Genomic DNA, 22,916 nt, shown 5'->3' on the forward strand with positions numbered 1-22,916 from the left:
AGGGAGATTAGGAGCTGTCTAATCTAGGAGAGAATTTCAGGAACTTTTTAACCTGATACATCTCTGTGCAACTAGATTTAAGAAGCTACTAAACCTCACTTAGTTCTAAGACTAATAGGGTCAAATTGTTGTGTGGTGTTGGTTGTGGTCATCTGTGTCTAGCTCTTCTCTTCTTTTAGGATTTCGTTCATTGTAGGAGTCAAATCTAATGAAGTGTTGATAATGTATGCATGGTAGAAGGTCATTAAGGGATAAGTTAACCCCATTTGATCCTGAGATTGACAGAACTTTTCATCACAACTTGCGAACTGTAAACCAACTGTCAATCTCTACAATGGGTGAACACATTAGAACTTTGAATGAGTTATTCGCACCCGCATCCGCTAGTCTCCTTACTTGCATAGTATTACCAATTAATAATGCAGCCCAATTCGAGATTCGGGCTGCAACAATAAACATGTTACCCAAGTTTCATGGGTTCGAGAGTGAACAACCCTACATTCATCTAAACAAATTTTTGACAATCTGTCAAACGTTTAGAAATCAAAACTTAGATGAAGAGGGTATTAAATTAAGATTGTTTCCCATGACTTTAGAGGATCGTGCTGCTGCATGGCTGTATTCCCTTGCTTCAAATTTCATCACATCATGGGAACAACTATCTAGGAAGTTCATGGCTAAGTTCTATCCCATGGTAAAGACTGAAAAAATTAAGGATGCCATCAGAACTTTTAGAGAAAAATCTGAGGAGGAATTTTCTCAACTCTGGGAAAGATTCCATGATCTTTTAGTCAAGTGCCCGCACCATGGGCTTGACAAGGCTGGTCTAGTACATTTCTTTTACAAAGGACTACCTCCAGCACATAGAAACATGATCGAGTCCATGAACAAGGGTAGGTTCATGAACCAAACCCCGGATCAAGCTTATGAATTTCTTGTTGACTTAGCCGAAAACGCCCAAAATTGGAGTAGCTATGGTGAGGAAGTAAATAGAGATGAGTTCGGGTCTAGAAAACCAGGTAATTATGAAATGAAAGCAGACCCAGAACTCAAAAATGTCATGTCCAATCTGGTGACTGGAATGAACAACTTAAGCAAAAAGTTTGATGCTTTCACTGTTTCCACTAGTTCGAGTTCATATAAAGAGTTAAATCCCATCATGAAAGTGGATCACGAGTCACAAAATTTATGTATCTTGTGTAATAGTTCTGAGCATCTAGTGGAGTGTTGTCCTAGTTTACCCAATATTAAGGCTGAGCAGGCAAATGCTCTTAACTCATATAGTGCCTTCAAGAAGCCCACTCCCAATTCATTCAGCCCAGTCTACCACCCTGATAATAGGTTCCACCCAAATTTCTCATACAAGCAAAATGAACCTATTCAGCATCAAGGTGGTCCACCAGGTTTTCAGAAGAATTTTCTCAGGATAGGTCCATCACAAATAAACCAATCATTGGCTCCACCTATTCCTACTTATAGTGCCCCTATCCCTCAGCAAACTACATCATTGGAAGCCATGATGGCTAACATGATGAAGCAGCAACAAGACTTCATCCAACAGCAACAACAGACCAACATGGCTTAAACCCAGACTAACCAATTCCATGCGCAAGCGATTGCAAAACTTGAGGTTAGTCTGAGCCAAATAGCCAACTCTCTAGGGGATAGGAAGAAAGGTGAATTGCCCAGTCAGCCAGTACCTAACCCTAGTAGACAACAGAATCAAGGGCCGAGAGGCCAGTTTCAGATTGATTCTAATGGAAACCCTACCCATGAAGTCCAGGCAATCACCACTTTACGGTCTGGCAAGCAAGTGGACAACAAAGTCCAACTTCCTGTGCAAGAAAAAGAAGAAAAGCATGAACCAAACCCCACCCAGAAAAAGGCACAAGAACAGGGAACACAAGGAATAGAGGAGAAACCAATAGAAACTTACACACCTAAGGCTCCCTTTCCTAGTAAACTACAAGACTCAAAGAAAAAATCTCAGTACGATGAAATCATGGAAGTCTTTAAAAATGTTCAAATAAATTTACCCTTCTTAGATGCCATCAGACAGATCCCCTCCTATACAAAATTCTTAAAAGACCTAACCACGGTGAAAAGAAAAACCAGTATTCCTAGGCAAGCTGTGATGGCGGCACAAGCCTCATCTCTTATTCAACAACAGATTGCCCCAAAATATAAGGACCCTGGTTGCCCCACTGTTGAAATTAAAATAGGAGACACCATCATTCGGAGAGCCCTACTAGACTTAGGAGCAAGTGTAAACCTATTACCCTATTCTGTCTACACCGAACTAGGTTTGGGGGAATTAAAACCCACAAACATTACCTTATCATTAGTAGATAGGACTGTGAAGTATCCTAAAGGAATTGTAGAGGATGTGATTGTAAAAGTTAATGAATTCTACTACCCTGTGGATTTTGTAGTCCTTGAAACTGAACCAGTAAAAAATCCAGAAAGTCACATTCTGGTGATCCTAGGTAGACCATTTTTGGCCACTTCAAATGCTGTGATTAGTTGCCGAAATGGAATAATGACTCTAGCCTTTGGGAACATGACTGTCCAGCTCAATGTTTTTCATAGTAGTAGTCAGTCAACTGAGATGGACGATTTGGAAGAAATTCACATGATTGAAAATATAATTAGCAGTTCTTTTAAAGAGTCGAGTTATTCTGACCCATTAGAAAGATGTTTGGCTAATTTTGGTCAAGATTGTGAGTCAAGTCAAGAGGTTAATGCATTGTTAGATTCCATTCCAGTGATGGATACTAGCAGATGGGCCACCAAGTTTGAATCATTGCCTATTTCAAAATCTCAGCTAGTGTCATCCAATGTCAAACCTCCACAACTAGAACTCAAAGACCTTTCCGAAAACTTGAAGTATGCATTTCTTGGAAAAAACAAGACCTTATCTGTTATAATTGCATCGAATCTAACTAAAGAACAGGAAGAGAAGCTGTTAAGTATCCTTCGGAAGAATCAGGAAGCTATCGATTGGTCTATAGCTGATATTAAGGGGATTAGTCCTTCTGTGGTCCAACATAAAATCCATCTAGAAGAAGATGCAAAAATTTCTAGAGAACCACAAAGGCGACTTAATCCAATCATGAAGGACGTAGTTCGAGCCGAGGTCATCAAGCTTTTAGATGCAGGGATTATATATCCTATTTTTGATAGCCAGTGGGTGAGCCCAGTTCAAGTCGTACCCAAGAAATTTGGAATTACTGTGATCAAGAATGACCAAAATAAGTTAGTCCCAACTCGAATCCAAACTGGATGGCGAGTGTGCATCGACTACAGAAAGTTAAATGCCATGACTAGGAAAGACCACTTTCCTCTACCCTTCATCGATCAAATGCTAGAACGGCTAGCTGGCCACTCCCATTACTGTTTCCTCGATGGTTATTTTGGATATAACCAAGTCCCTATCGCACGTGAGGATCAAGAGAAAACCACATTCACCTGTCCTTATGGCACTTTTGCCTATCGTCGCATGCCTTTTGGGCTATGCAATGCACCAACTACATTCCAACGGTGTGTGATGAGTATTTTCTCCGATATGGTGGAGAAATTTTTAGAAGTTTTCATGGATGATTTTTCTGTATTTGGATCCAATTTTGAGGAATGTCTACACCACTTGACACTTGTTGTAGAACGCTGTAAACAGAAAAACTTAGTTCTTAACTGGGAGAAGTGTCATTTCATGGTAGAATCAGGTATTGTTTTAGGACACATTGTGTCACAAAGGAGAATTGAGGTGGATAAGGCCAGAGTAGAATTAATTGCTAAATTGCTACCTCCCAAAACTGTTAGGAAAGTCAGATCCTTTTTAGGGCATGCGGGTTTTTACCGCCGCTTTATCAAGGATTTCAGTAAATTGTCGAAATCCTTATGCGATTTGTTGGCGAAAGATGCTACTTTTAATTTTTCGCCAATTTGTATAACTGCTTTCGAAAGACTAAAGTCTGAACTAACTTCAGCACCCATCATAAGGAGTCCTGATTGGAGTCGTCCTTTTGAAATCATGTGTGATGCATCTGATTATGCAATAGGTGCCGTCCTAGGTCAGCGCGTGGGGAAGCTCCCCCACGTGATACATTATGCGAGCAAAACTCTGAATGACGCCCAACTTAACTATTCTACAACTGAAAAAGAGTTGTTGGCTGTTGTCTTTGCTCTTGACAAATTTCGTCCCTATCTGATAGGATCCAAGGTCCTTATTTATTCTGATCATGCCGCCCTTAAGTACCTTCTCACAAAAAAGGATGCCAAGGCAAGACTCATTCGTTGGATCCTATTGCTTCAAGAATTTGATCTTGAAATACGAGATAAAAAGGGATCTGAAAATGTTGTAGCTGACCACTTGTCCAGATTAATTGTTGAATCATCCGGAGAATCCATGCCTGTGTCCGAGACCTTCCCTGATGAACAATTAATGATGATTTTCCATACCAATGTTCCATGGTATGCTGGTGTAGTCAACTATCTAGTTACTGAACGAATGCCCCGTTCATGGACCAAACAAGAGAAATTCCGCTTTCTAGCTCGTGTAAAATGGTATTTTTGGGATGAACCATACTTGTTCAAATACTGTCCTGATCAAATCATCAGACGATGCATCCCTGAACACGATCAAAGGAATGTCCTTTTCTTTTGTCATGACCATGCTTGTGGTGGTCATTTTAGTGGGAAGAAAACTGCTGCAAAAGTTTTGCAGTGCGGATTTTATTGGCCCACACTTTTTCGAGATGCGCATGACTATTGTAAATCTTACGATCGATGTCAACGATTAGAAAAACTTTCGAGAAAGAATGAGATGCCCCTGAACCCTATCTTAATTATAGAAATTTTCGATGTTTGGGGTATTGATTTTATGGGTCCTTTTCCTATGTCGTTTGGGCATCAGTACATTCTTGTAGCTGTTGACTATGTGTCCAAGTGGATTGAGGCTGTCGCATGTAAGACCAATGATCACAAAGTAGTGATCAAGTTTCTTAAGGAGTCTGTCTTCGCTCGCTTTGGCACCCCTCGTGCTATCATTAGTGATGGGGGGAAACATTTTTGCAATAGAATTTTTAAAGCCCTTGCTAGGAAGTACAACATCACCCATAAGGTCGGTACACCATATCATCCACAAACAAGTGGACAAGTTGAGATTTCCAACAGAGAAATCAAGACCATCCTCGAAAAAACTGTCAATCCATCTCGAAAGGATTGGTCCCTTAGGTTAACAGATGCATTGTGGGCATATCGAACGGCCTACAAAACACCAATTGGAATGTCCCCATATAGGATTGTCTATGGCAAGGCTTGCCATTTGCCTGTCGAGTTAGAACACAAGGCGTATTAGGCAATCAAACGCCTAAATTTCGATCTCGACAGGGTAGGAGAACATAGAAAGCTTCAGCTCGACGAGCTTGAAGAAATTAGGAACGATGCTTACGAGTGTGTTAAGAAGTACAAGGATCACATGAAAGTCATGCATGATAAAATGATTACTCGTAAACAGTTTTACCAAGGACAAAAAGTTCTCTTATATGATTCTCGGTTACATCTATTCCCTGAAAAACTTAAATCTCGCTGGACTGGCCCATACACAGTAGAGAAAGTGCACCCGCATGGTGCAGTAGTAATATGCAATACCAAGGATGGTAGGTCCTTTCAAGTCAATGGACATCGTTTAAAACCATACCTTGAGTATCTGAGTCCAGAAGTCGAGGAGACACTTCTGACCGACCCTATCTATTATGAGTAAATCGGAATTGTCTGGCTGAAGACATAAAACTTAGCGCTCTTTGGGAGGCAACCCAACATGTAAGTTTCTTTAAAAAAAAAAAAACATCAATAAATTACTAACATGCAGGTTTGGGGGATTTTGCCCCAACTTTCAATTAACCCACCCATATCAGGTACTTCTCCTCTGTCCTCTTACTGCTTTAAATTTTCTTTAACATTGAGGACAATGTTAGGTTTAGGTTTGGGGGTATTTTTACGCATTTGAAATTTTATAAAAAAAAAGTTTTTAGTTAAAATTTTTGAATATATATATATATATATATGTATATACACAACACACAAGGTATATAAAATCTAAGAGCCCAATGACTAGTTGGAAGTAGTGCAAAGTGAGTTCTTTTTATTAAGTTCCTTTTAATGAGTTGTAAGCTAATTAGTACTTTGAATTTCACAACACATCTGGCCTGCATTTTCTAAGGTATAGGTTCGACATTGTGTTGAGAATATGGTAGCAACCTCGAATCCTGATGAACCATTTTTTCTGATCCAAAAAAAAAATATGGTGGATTTAGTCAGGTACACCGGAAAGGGCTACCTATTGTCAAAGGTCAGCGGGCTTGTGATGAGGAATCCGAGCATAGGTCCGTAGGGGAGTCTTGATGCCCGACACCTCATGCCAACTGGTGTGAGAATTGTCGACTAATTGCTCGCTACATGGAGGAATCATCACGGGAGTAAAAGTGCACAATATATACATTATCATTTCTCTTTAATGCAAAAAAAACAAAAAAAAACAAAAACAAAACAAAAACAAAAAAAAAATGGAAAAAAAAATTGTATATTGACCTTAAGAAAGACAATAGTGTGAAAGCCGTCGTTGTAAAAATTCGAGTAAACTGGAATATTACAGATAAAGCCCATGAGGTATTAAAGTAAACATCCACAGCTCTCGAAATCCTGCAGAAAAGATGATTTTGAATCAGCAAATAGGTCTTGTCCGACCAATTCTTGGAAACTACTAATATCAGCGATATTTTGGAGATCCAAAACCTTAGCTTGTGCATGGTCCAAACTTCACTGAGCACTCAAGTATAAATAAGTCTTACAACTCCCTAACGGAAAACTTAATGATTTCAACTCAAATTGCATACTAACCTAGAAATTGGGCTACTTAGTAATTAAAATCTTGTGTGCTTTTGAAATTCTTATCAGTTATGTACTTGAAATAAGACTTTCATTTCACAAACCAAATTTTATTTTGGGATTGAAGTTTGTGGATAACTTCACTGCAAACCCTCACGAGACAACACTCGTCCACTAGGGTAACCTAGGGGTTTAAAGGCTTGTTGCACGTGCTAAGTGCAATCGTAATGCTCTACGAAAATGAGTATTTATCTTAGTATATTTATATAATAAATTACACTTTTGCACTCTTATTTTATCATTTTCGCACTAAATTGCTAGAGACTAGCAATAAGCTAGTTGGGGGGTGTGATGAGAGCACAAAAGTGCGACCCACATGTCACCAAAATTAGTATTATTGCTAACCGATAATGATAAATTCACTGGATTAATATTATATTTAGGTTTGGCACAGATTTTCATAAATTAGAAATAAAATGCACATTGAGTATAAATTTGACTTAAGAAGGATCCCTTCCCAGATTCGACCCGGTTGAAGATTGGGTCGGGTCCGAGTCGGGTTCGGGTCCGAATCGGGTCCAATTTCTTTATGCTATTAGGAAAGAATTTTGGGCAAATCTAATTTGACCATATCATAACTATGAGGTGCTGGGTGACCCATGACTTGAAAGACTTGCAATTGACCTCCAGTCAGAACAGATGACCCTACAAGCCAAATTTCATATCATACTATTTTTTTAATTTTATATATATGACTAATTGGACGGAACTTGGTGTCTTCCAGCTCCCGATTCAACTTCCACTCCAGCCGCCCGCAGTGCATCACCGCCCTTTCCTTCCTCCCGAGATCCAAGCGCGCCTCTCATCCGTGATCCCGGCAAAATCCTCAGCATCCCAACCGCGTGCCAGATCCCGTGCGAAAGAAGGGGAGAAGAAAGAATTCACCAGCCCGCGTCCCCACCTCCCGGAATCCCTTGATGCAAGCCGTTCCCACCTTTCGTTTCAGCTCCCAGCATCTTTCCTCTTCCGCTTCCAATCCCGACGATCCCGCACCGCGTCTTCATCGCATCTCCTTCCGTTTGTGATCAAGGAACCGCAGCCAACGTCCTTCCCGAATCAGCATCCACCGCATCTGTGGTCAATCTCCTCCACGGGTCGCGCCAAGATCGCTCCTCCTCCGCCTCAGCCCGCGCCTCCTTCCTTCCGCACCGCGTCCAGCCGTGCAACCATTCCGGATTCGAAACCCCATCCTTCCGCATCCAAGGAATCCCACTGCCAGCAGCCGGTAATCCAGCTCATCCCGTGATCCCAGCATAGCTCGAAGAAGGAAGTCCGCGATCCGCCCAACCGATCCCTGCATCCACGCCGGATCTTCACCTAATGATCAGCTCCCATTGATCACGATCCTCTCCACGTGCTTGCTGATGGGGTCTATATAAGAGAGGAGGAAGAGGAGCTTTAAAAAGAGGAAGGGGGGAGAGGAGTGCTCGGTTGGGGGTGGTGGCTGACTGGTCGAAGGAAGAAGAAGGAGTTTGGCTCCTTCGGTTTGTCCAAAGAAACAGGGGAACAGGCGGGTCCAAGGAAGAAGAAGGCTCGGCTACTTCGGTCCACAGAAAAAAAAAAACAAACAGGGGAGGCCCTGTTTTCCGAGAAGAAGAAAGAAAGAAATTCTATTTTAATGTTTTTTTTTCTTTAGTTTAAGTGTTTAACCGAGTTACTTGTTCCTTGTTATTTATATTTTATTTTATTTTTTATATTTTTCTTTTCTTTCTTACTCTTGTAAGCACTTGTCCTTTTATGCAATCCATATATTTATGCAATCTATATTCCAGTCTGCAATTTTCCTAAGCACTATTTTCATCCATTTTAATTTATGCAAAAATTCTCCTTTGAATAGTTAAACATTTCATGAATTCATAAATACTCTTTGATTTCTAAGTACTTGTCTTTTTATAAAAAAATATTCTTCGGTAGACTAGAGAATCCATCAACATCCTCAAAATAATGTTTTTCTTTTATCATTCAAAAATCGATTTCAAATCCGAGTGAACGTTCTAATTTTTATGCAACTCCAATCGCCTCCCTGTGGATCGACCTCTTACAACCACTATTCTTCGAGTAGGAAAGGTAAGAGTAAAAATTTAAATTTAACTTTTGTTTGTCGGTTCTAACAATGATCTGTTTAGCATATTTTTAGTTAGACAGGAAAGGATGAACACCTGTCCACCCTTTCCGGCGAGCTTTCGGGTATGCATTTTATTCCTCCTTTCGATCGCTCGAAGAGTCTTTCGTCTTCCCCCCCTTTTTATAATCTTAAGACCAAGGCAATGGACTCGCCGACAAGGGCATCGATGTTCGATGTAGGTCCATCGCGAGCTCAGGCCTCTTCCGAGGTGGGAGAGGTTGAACTCGAGGTGGGCCCGAGCTTGCATGGAATCGGCTCACTCATGAGCGACGAGGATCTGGGATCGGTTCGAGCCCGATTCTTCATTCCTCCGGAGTTCGTTCTCGAGCTCTCGGACCTCGGAGGACGAGTCACCAACCCACCTAATGGTTGGGTCGGAGTGTATGTAAATACCCTCCAAGCAGGGTTGAGGTTCCCTCTACACAGATTTGTGGGAGAGCTCCTGACGACGTATGGCCTGGTGCCTGCGCAGCTCGCCCCGAACTCGTGGAGACTAATCATCGGCTTCCTTGCCCTTTGCCTAGCACATGGTCTGTCCCCCTTAGTGAATGCCTTCAAAAGTTGCTTTATATTAAAAGGCAACCTTGTGGATAAAGGGTGGTGGTACTTCTTCCCTCGAGGAGGCCACAAGCTATTTTGGGGGCATGCCCACTTCCATCCACGAATGAAAAGAAAATTTTTTCTATTTTCTTCGAGCGGTCGTGGGGGTTTAATCCGACCTGGAGCTTTCTGCTGGCTTTAGCGAACAATAAGCTCCCGCAGTCGTCGCAGTCCGAGTATAAGACCTTAGATAGTTTGCTCGGACTGAAAGAAACTCTTCGGCTCCCTGACCTGCTCAGCGAGGAGGCCTTAGTGAATCTTGGCTTGAGCCCAGCTCGTCCCGAGGGTAAGAGTAATTCGGCTTTTTTTTCTTTCCTTTTTATGTTGGAATTCTAATAAGACTTTTTGTCTCCAGACATTGTAGGGATGATTTTCAATACTAAGAAGCTGATGGCTGCGTATAGGAAGAAGAGGGCTGCCCCTGAAGGGGTCCGACCTGAGGGGCGGCCGAAGAAGGCAAGAATTGCCCCCGGCCCTGAGACCGAGCGGGGAGAGCCTGAGGTTGCCGCCCCTGCTCAGGTCGGACCTAGCTGGGGGCTTCTAGGAGAGGCCGAGGTCCCCCAGTCGATGACTGGGAGGGATCTTTCTGACCGAGTGGCGGTCGCATCTGCCGATCAAGTCTTGGAGGCCGCTGCGATAACCCAACCATCGGACCAAATTTCGAGCTGAGGTGTAGGCCCGGGAATTCAGTCCCCCCCATGGTCTCATTATGCGCCGAGGTTGCGACCTTCTCCAAGGTTCCAGCCTTGGCGAGAGTTGAATCGATGTTTCCCGAGTCCGGCGGGGAACAACCATGGCATCAACATCGCACATCTGAGGGCGATTCGGCCCTCGAATCTGAAGATGTAGCTCGTGGGCTCGTGCGCAGCATCATGCTTCCGCGCGACCGCGCACTGATGGAGGAGGACCTTGGCGACCTCGTCCATCACGTTTACTTGGCGAGCGTGCGGGTGAGTGATGCCATCCTTCTGTCCCTTGTTCATTTTCTTTGTGAATGCTCAGTTTTTGTTGATACTCTTATCTTTTCGTGCCAGTCTCTTCACATGGTCGATGTATTGATATCCAGCATACTCGCCGACCGAGAGGAGCTAAGGGCGCTCAAGCAGAGGACGGAGCGCGCCGAGCTCCAAGAGCAAGAGGCCGAAGCTCGAGCGGCAGCTGCTGCGCAATGGTGGCAGGAGGCCCAAGATCGAGCGGCCGCCGTTAAGCAGCAGCGGCGTGAGGCCGAGGAGAAAGCTGCAGCCGCCGCTCAGCGGCTTCAGAAGACCAAGAAGAAGGTGCGTGCTTCCGAAGCCCTAATAAAAGACATGCTTGCTCATAACCAAGATATGGAGGCCGAGCATTTTCGGGCTCGCTCCTCCTCTGCAAACTGCATCTCCGAACTCGAAGCCGCTTTGGTTAGCTTTCGAGGCGAGGCGGAAGAGCGGAAGAGCGGGAGCTGAAGGTCGGACGGCTCGAGAGCCTAGTGGAATCGTCCGCCCGTGAGACCGTCGAGAAGTTCGGTCAGTCGGAGGAGTACCTCGCCGAACTGGCGGAAGGGGCCGTTGCTGCTATGGTTCAAGGTTTCGACAATTGTCACCTCCAAGTTCAGCAGTTCTGCCCTAGAGTTGATCTCAGCGGTCTTGAACCAGACCTAGACGGAGCTGATGAGGCAGACGGGGATGCTGCAGAGACCAATGCCGAGGCTAGGCCGGAGATCGCTCCCGAAGCTACCGACGGGATGGAATCAATAGTCACTCCTGATGCCGGCGTTGGGGTTGAGGCCGCCTCTGAAGCAGGCGGAGACGGCGCTCTCGAGGTCGCAACTGAGACGGAGGCCGTAACTGATACCAACGTGGAAGTCGTCCACGTTGACTAATTTTTGATTTTATTTCTGTGGAGTTGGTCGTTTGGGTTCTTTGTAACTAACCTGACCTCAAGCTCAGGCACCTTTGTATTCGGTCTTCGGCCTTCACTATCAATAAAGTTTCTTCTCTTTCAACATACTATCAATAAGTATTTGACTTTGTTCTGCTCCATGTTCGGACATCAAGATCCGAACTGCGTAGCCTAGATCTGGGCCCATCTTATATAGCAGGAGCTGCATTTAGCACTTGCTAAAGTCTTCAGGCACGGTACATTCCCCCGATTCAAAAATAAGTCTTATATGAGGCGAGCTCGTAGCTCCTCATTAGATAGTGCAGGTCGCTTTAAGCCTTGCCCAGGAGAGCAAAATCGGAGAAGGAAGAAACCAACCGGAGATTAACTTAAGGATAGAAGCCCGCCCGAGGGCCAACGTCAACTCGGGAGTAATAATAAGCTTGGGGATAAGCATCTACTCGAGGGCAGCGAGGTTTTAAACAAACTCTGCAGTTGCCCTCCTACTAAGATAGGAGGCATGTTCGTGGAATCCTACGGACGGGGGTGCTCTTTCTTGGCTCTCCGTTGACGCCGCAGGGCATCCCGAGCCAAGCTCAAGGGATTACTTTGTAGATGCCCCCCACTCAGATCAGGGGCGTGCTTGTAGAATCCTGTGGATGGAGGTGCTCTTCCTTGGCTTCCCATTAACGCCGCAGGGCATCCCGAGCCGAGCTCAAGGGATGACTTTGTAGATACCCCCCACTCAGATCAGGGGCGTGCTTGTAGAATCCTGCGGACGGGGGTATTCTTCCTTGGCTTCCCATTGACGCCGCAGGGCATCCCGTGCCGAGCTCGAGAGGCGACTTTGTAGATGGAATCTACAGTTGCGAGACCCTCGGGCTCTCGCTAAGTCTTGCAGGGCGCCCCAAGGCAAGCTCCAGGGGTGACTTTATAAATAGAATCTGTAGTTGCGAGACCCTCGGGCTCTCGCTAAGTCCTGCAGGGCGCCTTGAGGCAAGCTCCAGGAACGACTTTATAAATAAAATATGCAATTGCGAGACCTTCGGGCTCTCGCTAAGTCTTGCAGGGCGCCCCGAGGCAAGCTCCAGGGGCGACTTTATGAATAGAACCTGCAGTTGCGAGACCCTCGGGCTCTCGCTAAGTCCTGCAGGGCGCCTCGAGGCAAGCTCCAGGGGCGACTTTATGAATAGAACATGCAGTTGCGAGACCCTCGGGCTCTTGCTAAGTCATGCAAGGCGCCCCAAGGCAAGCTCCAAGGGCGATTTTATAAATAGAATCTGCAGTTGCGAGACCTTTGGGCTTTCGCTAAGTCCTACAGGATGCCCCGAGGCAAGCTCCAGGGGCAACTTTATAAATAGAACCTGCAGTTGCGAGACCCTCGGGCTCTCGCTAAGTCCTGTAGGGCGCCCCGAGGCAAGCTCCACGAGTGACTTTATGAATAGAATCTGCAGTTGCAAGACCCTCGGGCTCTCGCTAAGTCCTGCAGGGCGCCCCAAGGCAAGCTCCAAAGGTGACTTTATAAATAGAACCTGCAGTTGCGAAATCCTCGGGCTCTTGCTAAGTCCTGCAGGATGCCTCGAGGTAAGCTTTAGGGGCGACTTTATGAATAGAACCTACAGATGCGAGACCCTCGAGCTCTCGCTAAGTCCTGCAGGGCACCCCGAGGCAAGCTCCAAGGGCGACTTTATGAATAGAACCTATAGTTGCGAGACCCTCGGACTCTTGCTAAGTTCTGCAAGGCGCCTCGAGGCAAGCTCCAGGGGCGACTTTATAAAGTTATTGACATATAACTCGTGCTGCCAGGGCACCAAACGTGCGTCGAGCTTCCTAGGACACTTCATAGACGCCTTGGGAAAATTTCGGGGAATAACTTCATTAAATTACAGTCTGGAGGAAGAAAGCCCTGACCTAAAGGAAGCTAAGGTCCTTTCTTGGGGGAGTAATTTACATCTGGGGTCATCAGCCTCGGGCCGGTAAATATGGCCTCTTCTCGGCCCCTCGGGGCCCAGGCGGCATCAACGCATAAGACTCATAGACGGGGTATTTATAATACCCGCATCGGGGAGTCCGTCGTCGGGTCCGTCAGATGGTCCCGAAGTCTATCCATCAAACTCCGCTCTGTCGGTTGATCCGCCGACGAACCGGCTCAGGAGGCCTTGGCGGACGATCACTTCGATCTTATTATAGAGTTGATAACAATCCTCCGTATCATGGCTGTGATCCCTATGGAAGCGGCAGTATTTTCCCAAATGCTTCCGTGACTTGGATGGTCGCATCTTTAGAGGAGATTGAAAGCAGCCACAACCCTCAATTTCCGTGAGGATCTCGGTCCGGGAGGACATGAGAGGAGTATACTCCTCAAAACTTCAGTGGGAGACATGTCTTCCAAACTTTCGAGGGGACCTGCTCCTCGATCGATAGCGCTCCTTATGGAGTTCCACGACCTGATCTCAAAGCATCTGGATTTGTTGCCCCGCTTCCTCGACTTTCCTGTCGAATTCAGCGATTGATGAAACTCCAGCCGGATGAAGGGTTTGAATAACCACAGCCAGAGTTTAGACTTGCTAGGCGAGCAAATAAAACTGTTCTGGCTGGATTTGAGAAGTTTGGTCTGCCGGCACATGCGATGTAGGAGGTGGACTTTGGAGAGAGCAGTCGGGCGCTGATTCTTGGCTGCTCGATGCATTTGGGCCCCCTGGCTCATTATTCTTGTGGTCATAGCTCAGGCCCTTCCTCTAGCGCCAGAAATATTATCGTTCAAATTTGGCCCGACGGTGACCACGCCGGTCGAGTTGAGGGAGCTGTTGGTGGTTGGAAGGAGAAGATGGAAGCCACCTCCTGCGCGACGGCCGTGGACCTGCACAAAGCCTCACCGGTGTTTCCGGTGAGGGCCCTCCGACGATCAAGTTAGAGTGGGATAAATTTGGTCCAGCCAAAAGTCCTTTAGAAGTTACCTGACTGAGCTTTTTATAGTCCCGGTGGAGAGGCCCAGGTGGCAGAGGCACTGTCGGCCCTCATCATGAGGGGGCGTGGCTCTGAGCCGGATGGCGCGCAGCTCAGGCTGGTTGGTGGCATATAGTACTGCCCATTCTTGAGAACGGTAGGGTGTTGACAGTCACGGCAGGGTATGGCCGAAGTAGTTAAGGTCCCGTCTGACTGTTGAAGGCCGGCTATGGAGACGTGGTACGGTAGTGTTGTGATGTACGGCTACGTAAATGGACGTAGGCTTGCACATGGGTGCGGTCGTTGACGAGGCCGAGCTCGTTGGAAGGTCGCATCATGCGTTTGACGAGGTCGGCTTGACGGGTGCTGAGAGTAGCCCGGCTTCCCAGGTTCCGAGGTGTGCTCGGTGGAGCGCCCCGAACTCGAAGGTCGGGGCGTACTATTGGGGTTGGCACTCCGAGCTTAGTCAGGGCGGGTCAGCGAATACTGGAGGCACCCCGAACTTGGTTGGAGGAGTCGGTGAATATCTGAAGTTGGTGGAGCTTTTGGCGGAGTCTCGAAGTCGAGCCGACTCTAGGCCGAAGTGAGGATTCAGCCGATTGGCGTTGACGTTTATTGAACCGAAATTGGGCGGCCTTTTAATTGTGGGCTGGACGATTCATTTTGCCCCCTAGCACATACCATAGAGGATTTGAGCTCGGAGTTATCAATCCTCCCCTTCCCATTCCCCTTCTTCAACTCTTTTTTTTTTATAATAAAAAACAACTGTCATGATGCAAAATACGATGAGCAACGTGATATGCAGTGGTTGTCCATTGCCGATGAGGCCAACATGTCACCATCCATTTCCGAACGCGGTGTTATCCATCCTTCCCCTGGCCTTCCTCTTCCGCCTTCTTTTTTTTTAAAAAAAAACTACCATCACCTCTAATGTATCATGATATCAAGATTTAGCTGATAGATATTTTAAAAATAATACTACCAAATATTCGAATTCATAACCTCCTTATGCAATCATTCGTCTATAGCTTAGTCTACAAATTATATAATATTTTTATTTTTTGGAGGCAAGCTTTTATTCGATAAATTTTTAGTGACATGATCGGCCATCATTGATTTGTTACCTTTTTCCCGATCTGATCCATTCCCTCCTCTCACATGGCCCGTACACGCGCACTCTTGACCACGCCACATGCAAGCGGCCCTGTTCTTGGTACCACAGTCACGGCACCATGGGATTATTATTATTATTATTATTATTATTATTATTATTATTATTATTATTATTATTATTATTATTATTATTATTATTATTATTCGGATAAATCGACATAATCAAAAAATAGTAAATGATGCATAGCGTGAGGCACTTTGACAGACAGTGTCAACGCACATAAAACCTCTAGTATGTTGGGCTATGAAAGATGCCATCTAATCGAATAGGGCAGCAAGCTGGGTTGCCTTCTTCGTCGCTCGGCACTCCGAAGATTTTTTATGAATATCTACAGAAGATATTCACTCTTTTTTGTACTCTTTACTTTCTCGTGACTGGACAGGATGTGCTCAAATTAGAACTATATAAATTGCCGCATTTATTCGAAAAAAAAATGCCATCTAATTATTTTATTTCACGAACCAAATTTTTTACACCCATTTTGCCGCATTTGTTCGCACCGGATCTTTATATCTAGCTTGCCTCATATCCAGGCATGGAGTGGATCGGCTTGGACGGGAGAGTGAAGCGCCCACCTTCTAAACCAAACGTTCATATTTATCAAAGAAAAAGAAGAAAAAGAAAAATCTTTTCGTGCTTTCCGCACGCGCATTATTACTTGTGGAACCCAAGGCTGGCCGAAAGAAGGGATTGCCTATGGCTATGGTGCATTATTAATACTCTATTGGATGGTAGGTTATATTAATGATAATAGAATATTATGACCAAGCTAATTCTCCCCGCTACGTTCTTAATTTGCACATTGAAATCTAAAACACGATGAACAATAGTTTTTAAAAATGTCTATTGAAATTGTCATCGACTATTACAATGAGATAATTGTAGTTCATAATAGTAATGAATACAATGATCATTATTTATTTTAATAACAAAAAATGATGATTGATTAAAAATAATAACACGAATGTTTGTTTGGATCACTATTGATCTCATATATATATATATATATATATATATATATATATATATATATATATATATAATCATCAAGGTCCACTCAAATTGAAAACTAAAGGGGTTAATGATAACTTTGAAGGAAAGGAGGGTGCAAGGATAAATGGCTTGAGAGAGCCTAAGTATATTTTTCTTCGAGAAAACATACTAAACTCTTTATAGAGCTTCGCCAAGCTGTTATGACTCTCATTATAATTGCTAGCATAGTATTGTTTTTTTCATTAATTTTTAATTTGAATACTAAATTTATTAAAAATGAGATGTTATATAACAATGGAAGGTAAAGAAATGCGGAAGCACCTAAATCCAAGCAAGGTTATCAAAATTACTTCAGAAAGAAACATGACATGTGTGAAAACATAATTAAGCAGCAGAGTTGCCGGCTTTTTTTAACACATATTTAACTGTCATCTTGGTAAATAAACAGGGAACAAGTACCCAAATTCACAGTAAAACGGGACCCCCTCAGAAAAAATCTGAGAAAAGAAAAGTTAAAGTAAGGGGGAAAAAAAAGGTAGGGGCTCAGTTTGTGCACCCTTGTCAGAGTGGTGTGGTCACCGCCGAAGGGTACAGTACGTGAAACTTGGAAGAATGCCGGTGCCGCAAAGCTTTTCCTTTTAATTATTTTCCCTTCACGCTTGCCGATGCCATAAACGAAGTAATCAAATAAGTGTACACTTAAGTAATCCTCTTACTCAACGTAAAGACAAAAGAAAGGGAATCGCCGATAAATAGAGGCAGAGCGGCAGGGAGACAGCCAAGAGCCAGTGAGTGGGCGTCCAACAGAGTGATAGCAAAGAAGAAGAGGAAAGGGGAAGGAAATCGGCCGCAATCCCCGCCCTTTGCCCGGAGAGATGGAAGGGTCCTGGGTTTCTCTTTGGGCGCTGCTGCTCTTTCTCACTCAATGGGCTTCGGCCATTGTAGAAGATGGTGAGTTCTTCTCTCTCCCTCTCTTGAACTCTAAAGTGCATTTTCTCTCTCTTTTTCTCCCCTCCATTCAGTGATATAGTGCTGGCTTTTTATGACTGATTTGGTTGATGGTTTTAACTCATAAATAGAAGTATAATGTGGAGTCGTTTTGCATAGAGTAGGATTCAGTGAAAGTGCTATAAGCTTGATTTGGGGCTTCCTTTAATTTGTTTTTCTCAACTGTGGTTGATTGAAATGTCTGTGGGTAATCCTCACACATTTCTTTGAGTTCTTGTCATGTGCTGAGGAGGAAGAAACGTAGTAGATCCTTGAAATGAAAGCTTGAAAAGGACTGAAGCCAAGAGGCTAAGATAAAATTACTTAACAACCCTCTCTTTCTTTCTCTTGGAATTTATCAGTGGCAATGTGAACTATGCTTTCCACCACCTTTAAAAAAAAAAAAATTGTTGAGTCTGGCTACTGTTAGACATTCAAGGAGCCAGTTGTCAAGGGTCATTTTTGTAGTCCTTTGCTCTCTTCTGGGATTAGTTTAGATTTGCATTGAATATTTTAAGATTTTTAGAGTGTTACTCTTGGCACGGAGGTCATACATTCGCACACTGGAAGCTGCCAATGGGTAGGTCCCAAGCAGTCAAATGAGGCCTCTTCTTTCGTGCTCCGACTGCACGAGTCGCGAAGAGATTGGTCACATGATGCTTGTATGCATTCAAGCTGCGTGTCTTCTGGTGCTGCACAACCTTCTTTGTGATAGGCTCAATGACAATGTGCGAAGTTATCGGTCAATGGATGATCTGGAGATTGCCAACGAACGAGAGAGATTTTTTTTAGCTTCTCTTGCATTTATAAATTGATCCAGGGCTGAGATTTGTTACTATATTTTTGCTACATGAATTCCATTAAGATGTGATTTCCCAGTAAAAGGGTTGGCTTTCTAACCCCTTCATCACCATTCCTTCATCCGAAGGGGCACTTTCTTGACCAATGTGTTAAAGTAGTTAAAGTTCATTCTTCCCCTGGCTTTAAGTGTTCTGTTTTTCAGAACCTTTCCTTTGGACATCGTATGTTTGTCCATCTTATAAACTTTGTATATAAAATTGTATTTTTTGGTAGATTTGTCTCTCCTATATATTCAGCAACCTAGATGATTAGATCACCTCAATGCATCCAGTTCAGGAGATGAAGCCCATATGCAACTTTTGGCTACACAACAGGATTACAGGGGTATATATACTACACATCCGAAAACCCCTTTAGGTGTATTTGGTTGTAAGTAATAGCTCAAACGTGCAAGCCTCTGCTTTCTTGAACCGACTTCGGCGAACATATCATGCTTTTATGCTCTTGTTGCTGAAATGTCATAAGAGTCGTTACATCTCGAAGTTGTTCATATCGGTGGTATGCAAACAACTTAGAGAATCTAAACCACAACTTTTAGCTTGACCTTTAGTTGGCTTCTGGAATATGAATTCATGAATTAAAATCTTTCCCCTTCCGTGCCGCAGCAGAGACCAGCTGTAAGCTGCTGCCAGCCAATCTCTTTAGGTTTCAACGCTTTGTGCGTGGGTGATGGCACTTAATACGTTCATGTGCCTCACTTATTTGCATGGTGTCAAGCATTACTAATGCATGCAAACATCTTTGGCCCAGGGTATGCATTTCAATCCAAGGTTCTTGCCTCTAGGGGACCCATTTTTTTATCTTCTCCACCTCAGCCTTAGCCGAGAGAGAGAGAGAGAGACAGAGAGAAAGAGAGAGAGAGACCTTGCACCTCGTCGGGCAATATTAAATGCTGGTGTTTTAGTGAGAGTTGTTGCAGACTTGAGGTCAAAGAATGGGAAGAGGAAGTGGACGCCAGAATGGGTCATGGAGTGAGTCAAGGAAGTGGACACTAGACTGCACCAGATCTTACCAAAATATCAGCAATGTCGCTGCTCTGCTTTGACGTGTGGACCCCTCAGGTTTGAAGGTGGAGTTGGTGCGAGGTCGGGCCTGTCATATTGCCGTGTGCCCCCCACCAAACGTAAAAGAAGGGCAAAATTTGGTTCTGATCATATCGAGCTTTTGATAGAGGATTAAACCTTTAGTCACCTAACGAATGGACATCTTGAAATTTGACGGACTACTCTTCTATGTAGTCTTGGTCCCAACCCAACTCAAGCTTACATGATCAACATGCAACCTGGCTGCGACGTATCAAATCAGTTGACGAAGCATGATTTCTTTTCTCCAATTTGCATCCATAGTTGTCCAACCACAACCAACTACTTGAATGTGAAGTACGGAGTTGATGCATTAATGCAGGCTTGCTTAACAATGGAAATTTCGAGACGCCACCCACCGGCGGGTTCCCGAACCCCAGCATGGCCGCCGGCGTGGGCACCACCTCCCTCCCCAGCTGGGCCATCAACGGCACCGTCGAGCTCGTCGAGTCCGGCCAGCTGCAGGGACGCATGATCCTCGTCGTCCCCGAAGGTGATCCATAATTAATTAGAAGCCATCGTCAACAGGTGGCTAGTAATAAAGTCTGATATTGAGTTAAAACTGAGACGGTGGTTGGGGCGGACCGCAGGGAAGCATGCAGTGAGGCTGGGGAACGAGGCCGAGGTGTCTCAGAATGTGGAGCTGGAGAAGGGGTCGACGTACGCGGTGACGTTCAGCGCGGCGAGGACATGCGCGCAGCTTGAGGAGCTGAACGTGTCGGCGTGGGGGGCGGCGGCGTCGGCGGCGTCGACGGTGGACCTGCAGACCCTGTACAACGTGGAAGGATGGGACGCCTACGCGTGGGCGTTCCAGGCGCAGCAGGAGGACGGTGCGGAGACAAAGCTGGCTTTCAAGAATCCCGGGATGGAGGATGATCCCACCTGTGGGCCCATCATCGACAACATCGCCATTAAGAAGCTCTTCATCCCTGATAGACTCGAAGGTGAGGTCACTGGCATTCCCACTCCCTCTCTCTCTTATATATCTTATCGCATTGTCTTGGTGGAGGAGGGTGAGGAGGAGGGCCAAGCCATGGAAGCAGCGCCGAGTTCAGCATTTGGTCCCCACAAGCCATGGAAACAGCGCCGAGTTCAGCATTTGGTCCCCACACGCTTTCAAAAGTAGTCAATAGACTGAAATAGTTAAACAAAAAAAAAAGCACTTTAGTTTCTTTTCTTTCTTTTTTTTTTTTTTATTTAGTTTTAGTACAGTACTAACCGAGCCCACGAATGAGGATGGTATGAATAAAACCGATCAACATATCTAACACACAGTCATTTTTACCAAACATTTTTCTGGCGAGATGAGAGCTCAGTGGGGGCTGCTACGCTGGAGTGGGCTTGCCCCTTCCTCCTCCTTCCCTTTTTGCTTTAGCCGAAAAAATTAAAAAAATAAAAAAATAAAAAAACAACAAAATTTAGAGTGCTTTAGACAATTTTTTTTCTCTAACCCATAAAATACTTCTGGAGTGACTGGCCACATACGAAGCCATCCAGTCCACAGCTCATTTGTCTTTCTGAGAATATGTTCCGCTTGAAAGGTTATACCACCACTCATCATAGCCCAAATATTTCGAAGCAAAGAATGACCCTCTAATAAGCACTTCAGTTTGCCATTCGATGGTACGCTGCTGTGATAAAAAAAGTTCGAAACGAAATGGGTCGGAGTTAGTTAAACAGATGAGTAGGTCATGACCTGGCTAACAACATTTTGCTGGTGAGGCTTTGGAATCTAATGTGTGGCCTGTTTTTACCCCACCTCAGACAATGCTGTAATCAATGGTGACTTCGAAGAAGGCCCATGGATGTTCCCTAATGCCACCCTCGGCGTCCTCCTCCCCACCAACCTCGATGAGGAGACCACCTCCCTCCCCGGCTGGATCGTCGAGTCCAACCGGGCCGTCCGCTACATCGACTCCTACCACTTCGACGTCCCGCAGGGTAAGCGTGCCATCGAGCTCCTCTCGGGTAAGGAAGGCATCATCTCCCAGATGGTAGAGACCACCCCTCAGAAGCAATACAACCTCAGCTTCACATTTGGACACGCCGGGGACTCTTGTCAAGCCCCCTTGGCTGTAATGGCCTTTGCAGGTGATCAGGCCCAGAACTTCCACTACTCCCCAACGGGCCATGCCAAGCATCAGCCTGCCAACCTCACTTTCACAGCCCGTGCCGAAAGGACTCGCATTGCATTCTACAGCGTCTACTACAACACGAGGAGTACCGACCGGACCTCCCTGTGCGGGCCGGTGGTGGACGACGTGAGGGTCTGGGGAGCGTCTGGTTCAGCTCGGTCCAATGGGCCCGGTTTCATTGGGCTTCTTCTCAGCATGGTGGTCCTTTTGGGCCTCGCTCTGGCTTAGAGGTCTGCGTTAGCTCTTTAAGTGCCGATGAATGATCTCCTCCTAGGATAAGTTTGAGGTGGTATGTCATGATCTGCTTCACTTCAAAACCAAGTTAATCTTTTGATGTGTGTAGCAGAGGAAGTCTGCTATCGATGAATATATATTTTGGCTGTCTTGTCCTTCTTATATGTAATATGCGGATATGATATAGCTTGGTTAAGCCGTGGGTAGTCGGTCCCTTGTTATTTATCAACTATCTCGTTTCTTTTTACTATTTTCCCCCGCTAACTTTGTTCTTTGGTTTGTGCTTTGTGGATTCTAGAGTAATGAGATTTATCCAGTTAAGCATGAAAGAGGATGGAGGTAGTCTATGAAAAGAATTGGTTATTAGTATTATCCACCCAAGTTGGATGCATCCAACTCAGTGGAGAATGACTATTTATAAGGGTTCTTCAGAATGTCTTCATGATACAAAACACCTTGCAATCATTCACTAGACTGATCAACATAATCCGAGCTCCGCTCCATTAACTATCTAATTCAGCTTTCGAGCCTAAATTAGTAAGCACCGTTAGGCTAACAAGCTTTCGTGACTTCGCAAACTACAAAAATTGTCACCTAAGTTGTATGATCAGCACAGAGTTCTAGCAGGCATATAAAATCTAAGGACATCCCGTATGTGGTAGGTTGCTTAATTTCAAAGTTATGATAGTTGTTGTTCAATGAGCTTGCTAGTCCTGCATCTACAACCAACAAAACCTAGCTAAATGCCTACTTGCTGGGCCAATAACCTTGTTTAATCCAACTCCACCGAGACTTCCGGAAGACCAAGTGATAGCAAGGCCATCATGTACTCTGTGCCTTGTACCTAATGCAGCGAAAGCATGATGCAGGAAGATGGGGCATAAATGGATAAAATTAGATGAGAATGACACAGATTATCTGAAAAGGAAAAAAAAGTCGTAGCTCTCTCGCAATGCATCATTAAAGAGAAACTAATT

At 44.8% G+C, this 22,916-nt stretch overlaps 1 protein-coding gene across 1 annotated transcript; it reads left to right on the top strand.

Annotated features, from left to right (window-relative positions):
* Nucleotides 1-17,200: 17,200 nt before the first annotated feature.
* Nucleotides 17,201-22,203, top strand: LOC103723648 (BIIDXI-like protein At5g11420). The gene is made up of 4 exons (XM_008814619.6): nt 17,201-17,591; nt 19,893-20,063; nt 20,161-20,514; nt 21,335-22,203. Exons 1-4 carry the CDS (start codon nt 17,516-17,518, stop codon nt 21,931-21,933), a joined length of 1,200 nt encoding a protein of 399 aa, XP_008812841.3. The 5' UTR covers nt 17,201-17,515; the 3' UTR covers nt 21,934-22,203.
* Nucleotides 22,204-22,916: the final 713 nt, after the last annotated feature.

This window comes from Phoenix dactylifera, chromosome 1, assembly GCF_051530095.1.
Source record: "Phoenix dactylifera cultivar Ajwa chromosome 1, Ajwa_hap1_PhDact_Kaust_v1.1, whole genome shotgun sequence".
NCBI classification, from domain to species: Eukaryota; Viridiplantae; Streptophyta; class Magnoliopsida; order Arecales; family Arecaceae; genus Phoenix; species Phoenix dactylifera.

What these genes read in the sequence shown, in the direction of transcription:
- LOC103723648 (XM_008814619.6), top strand. Translation starts at nt 17,516, where the DNA reads ATGGAAGGGTCCTGGGTTTCTCTTTGGGCGCTGCTGCTCTTTCTCACT. An exon ending in TTCGGCCATTGTAGAAGATG is followed by an intron (nt 17,592 to 19,892) that starts GTGAGTTCTTCT and finishes GCATTAATGCAG; the next exon opens with GCTTGCTTAACAATGGAAAT. An exon ending in GATCCTCGTCGTCCCCGAAG is followed by an intron (nt 20,064 to 20,160) that starts GTGATCCATAAT and finishes GGCGGACCGCAG; the next exon opens with GGAAGCATGCAGTGAGGCTG.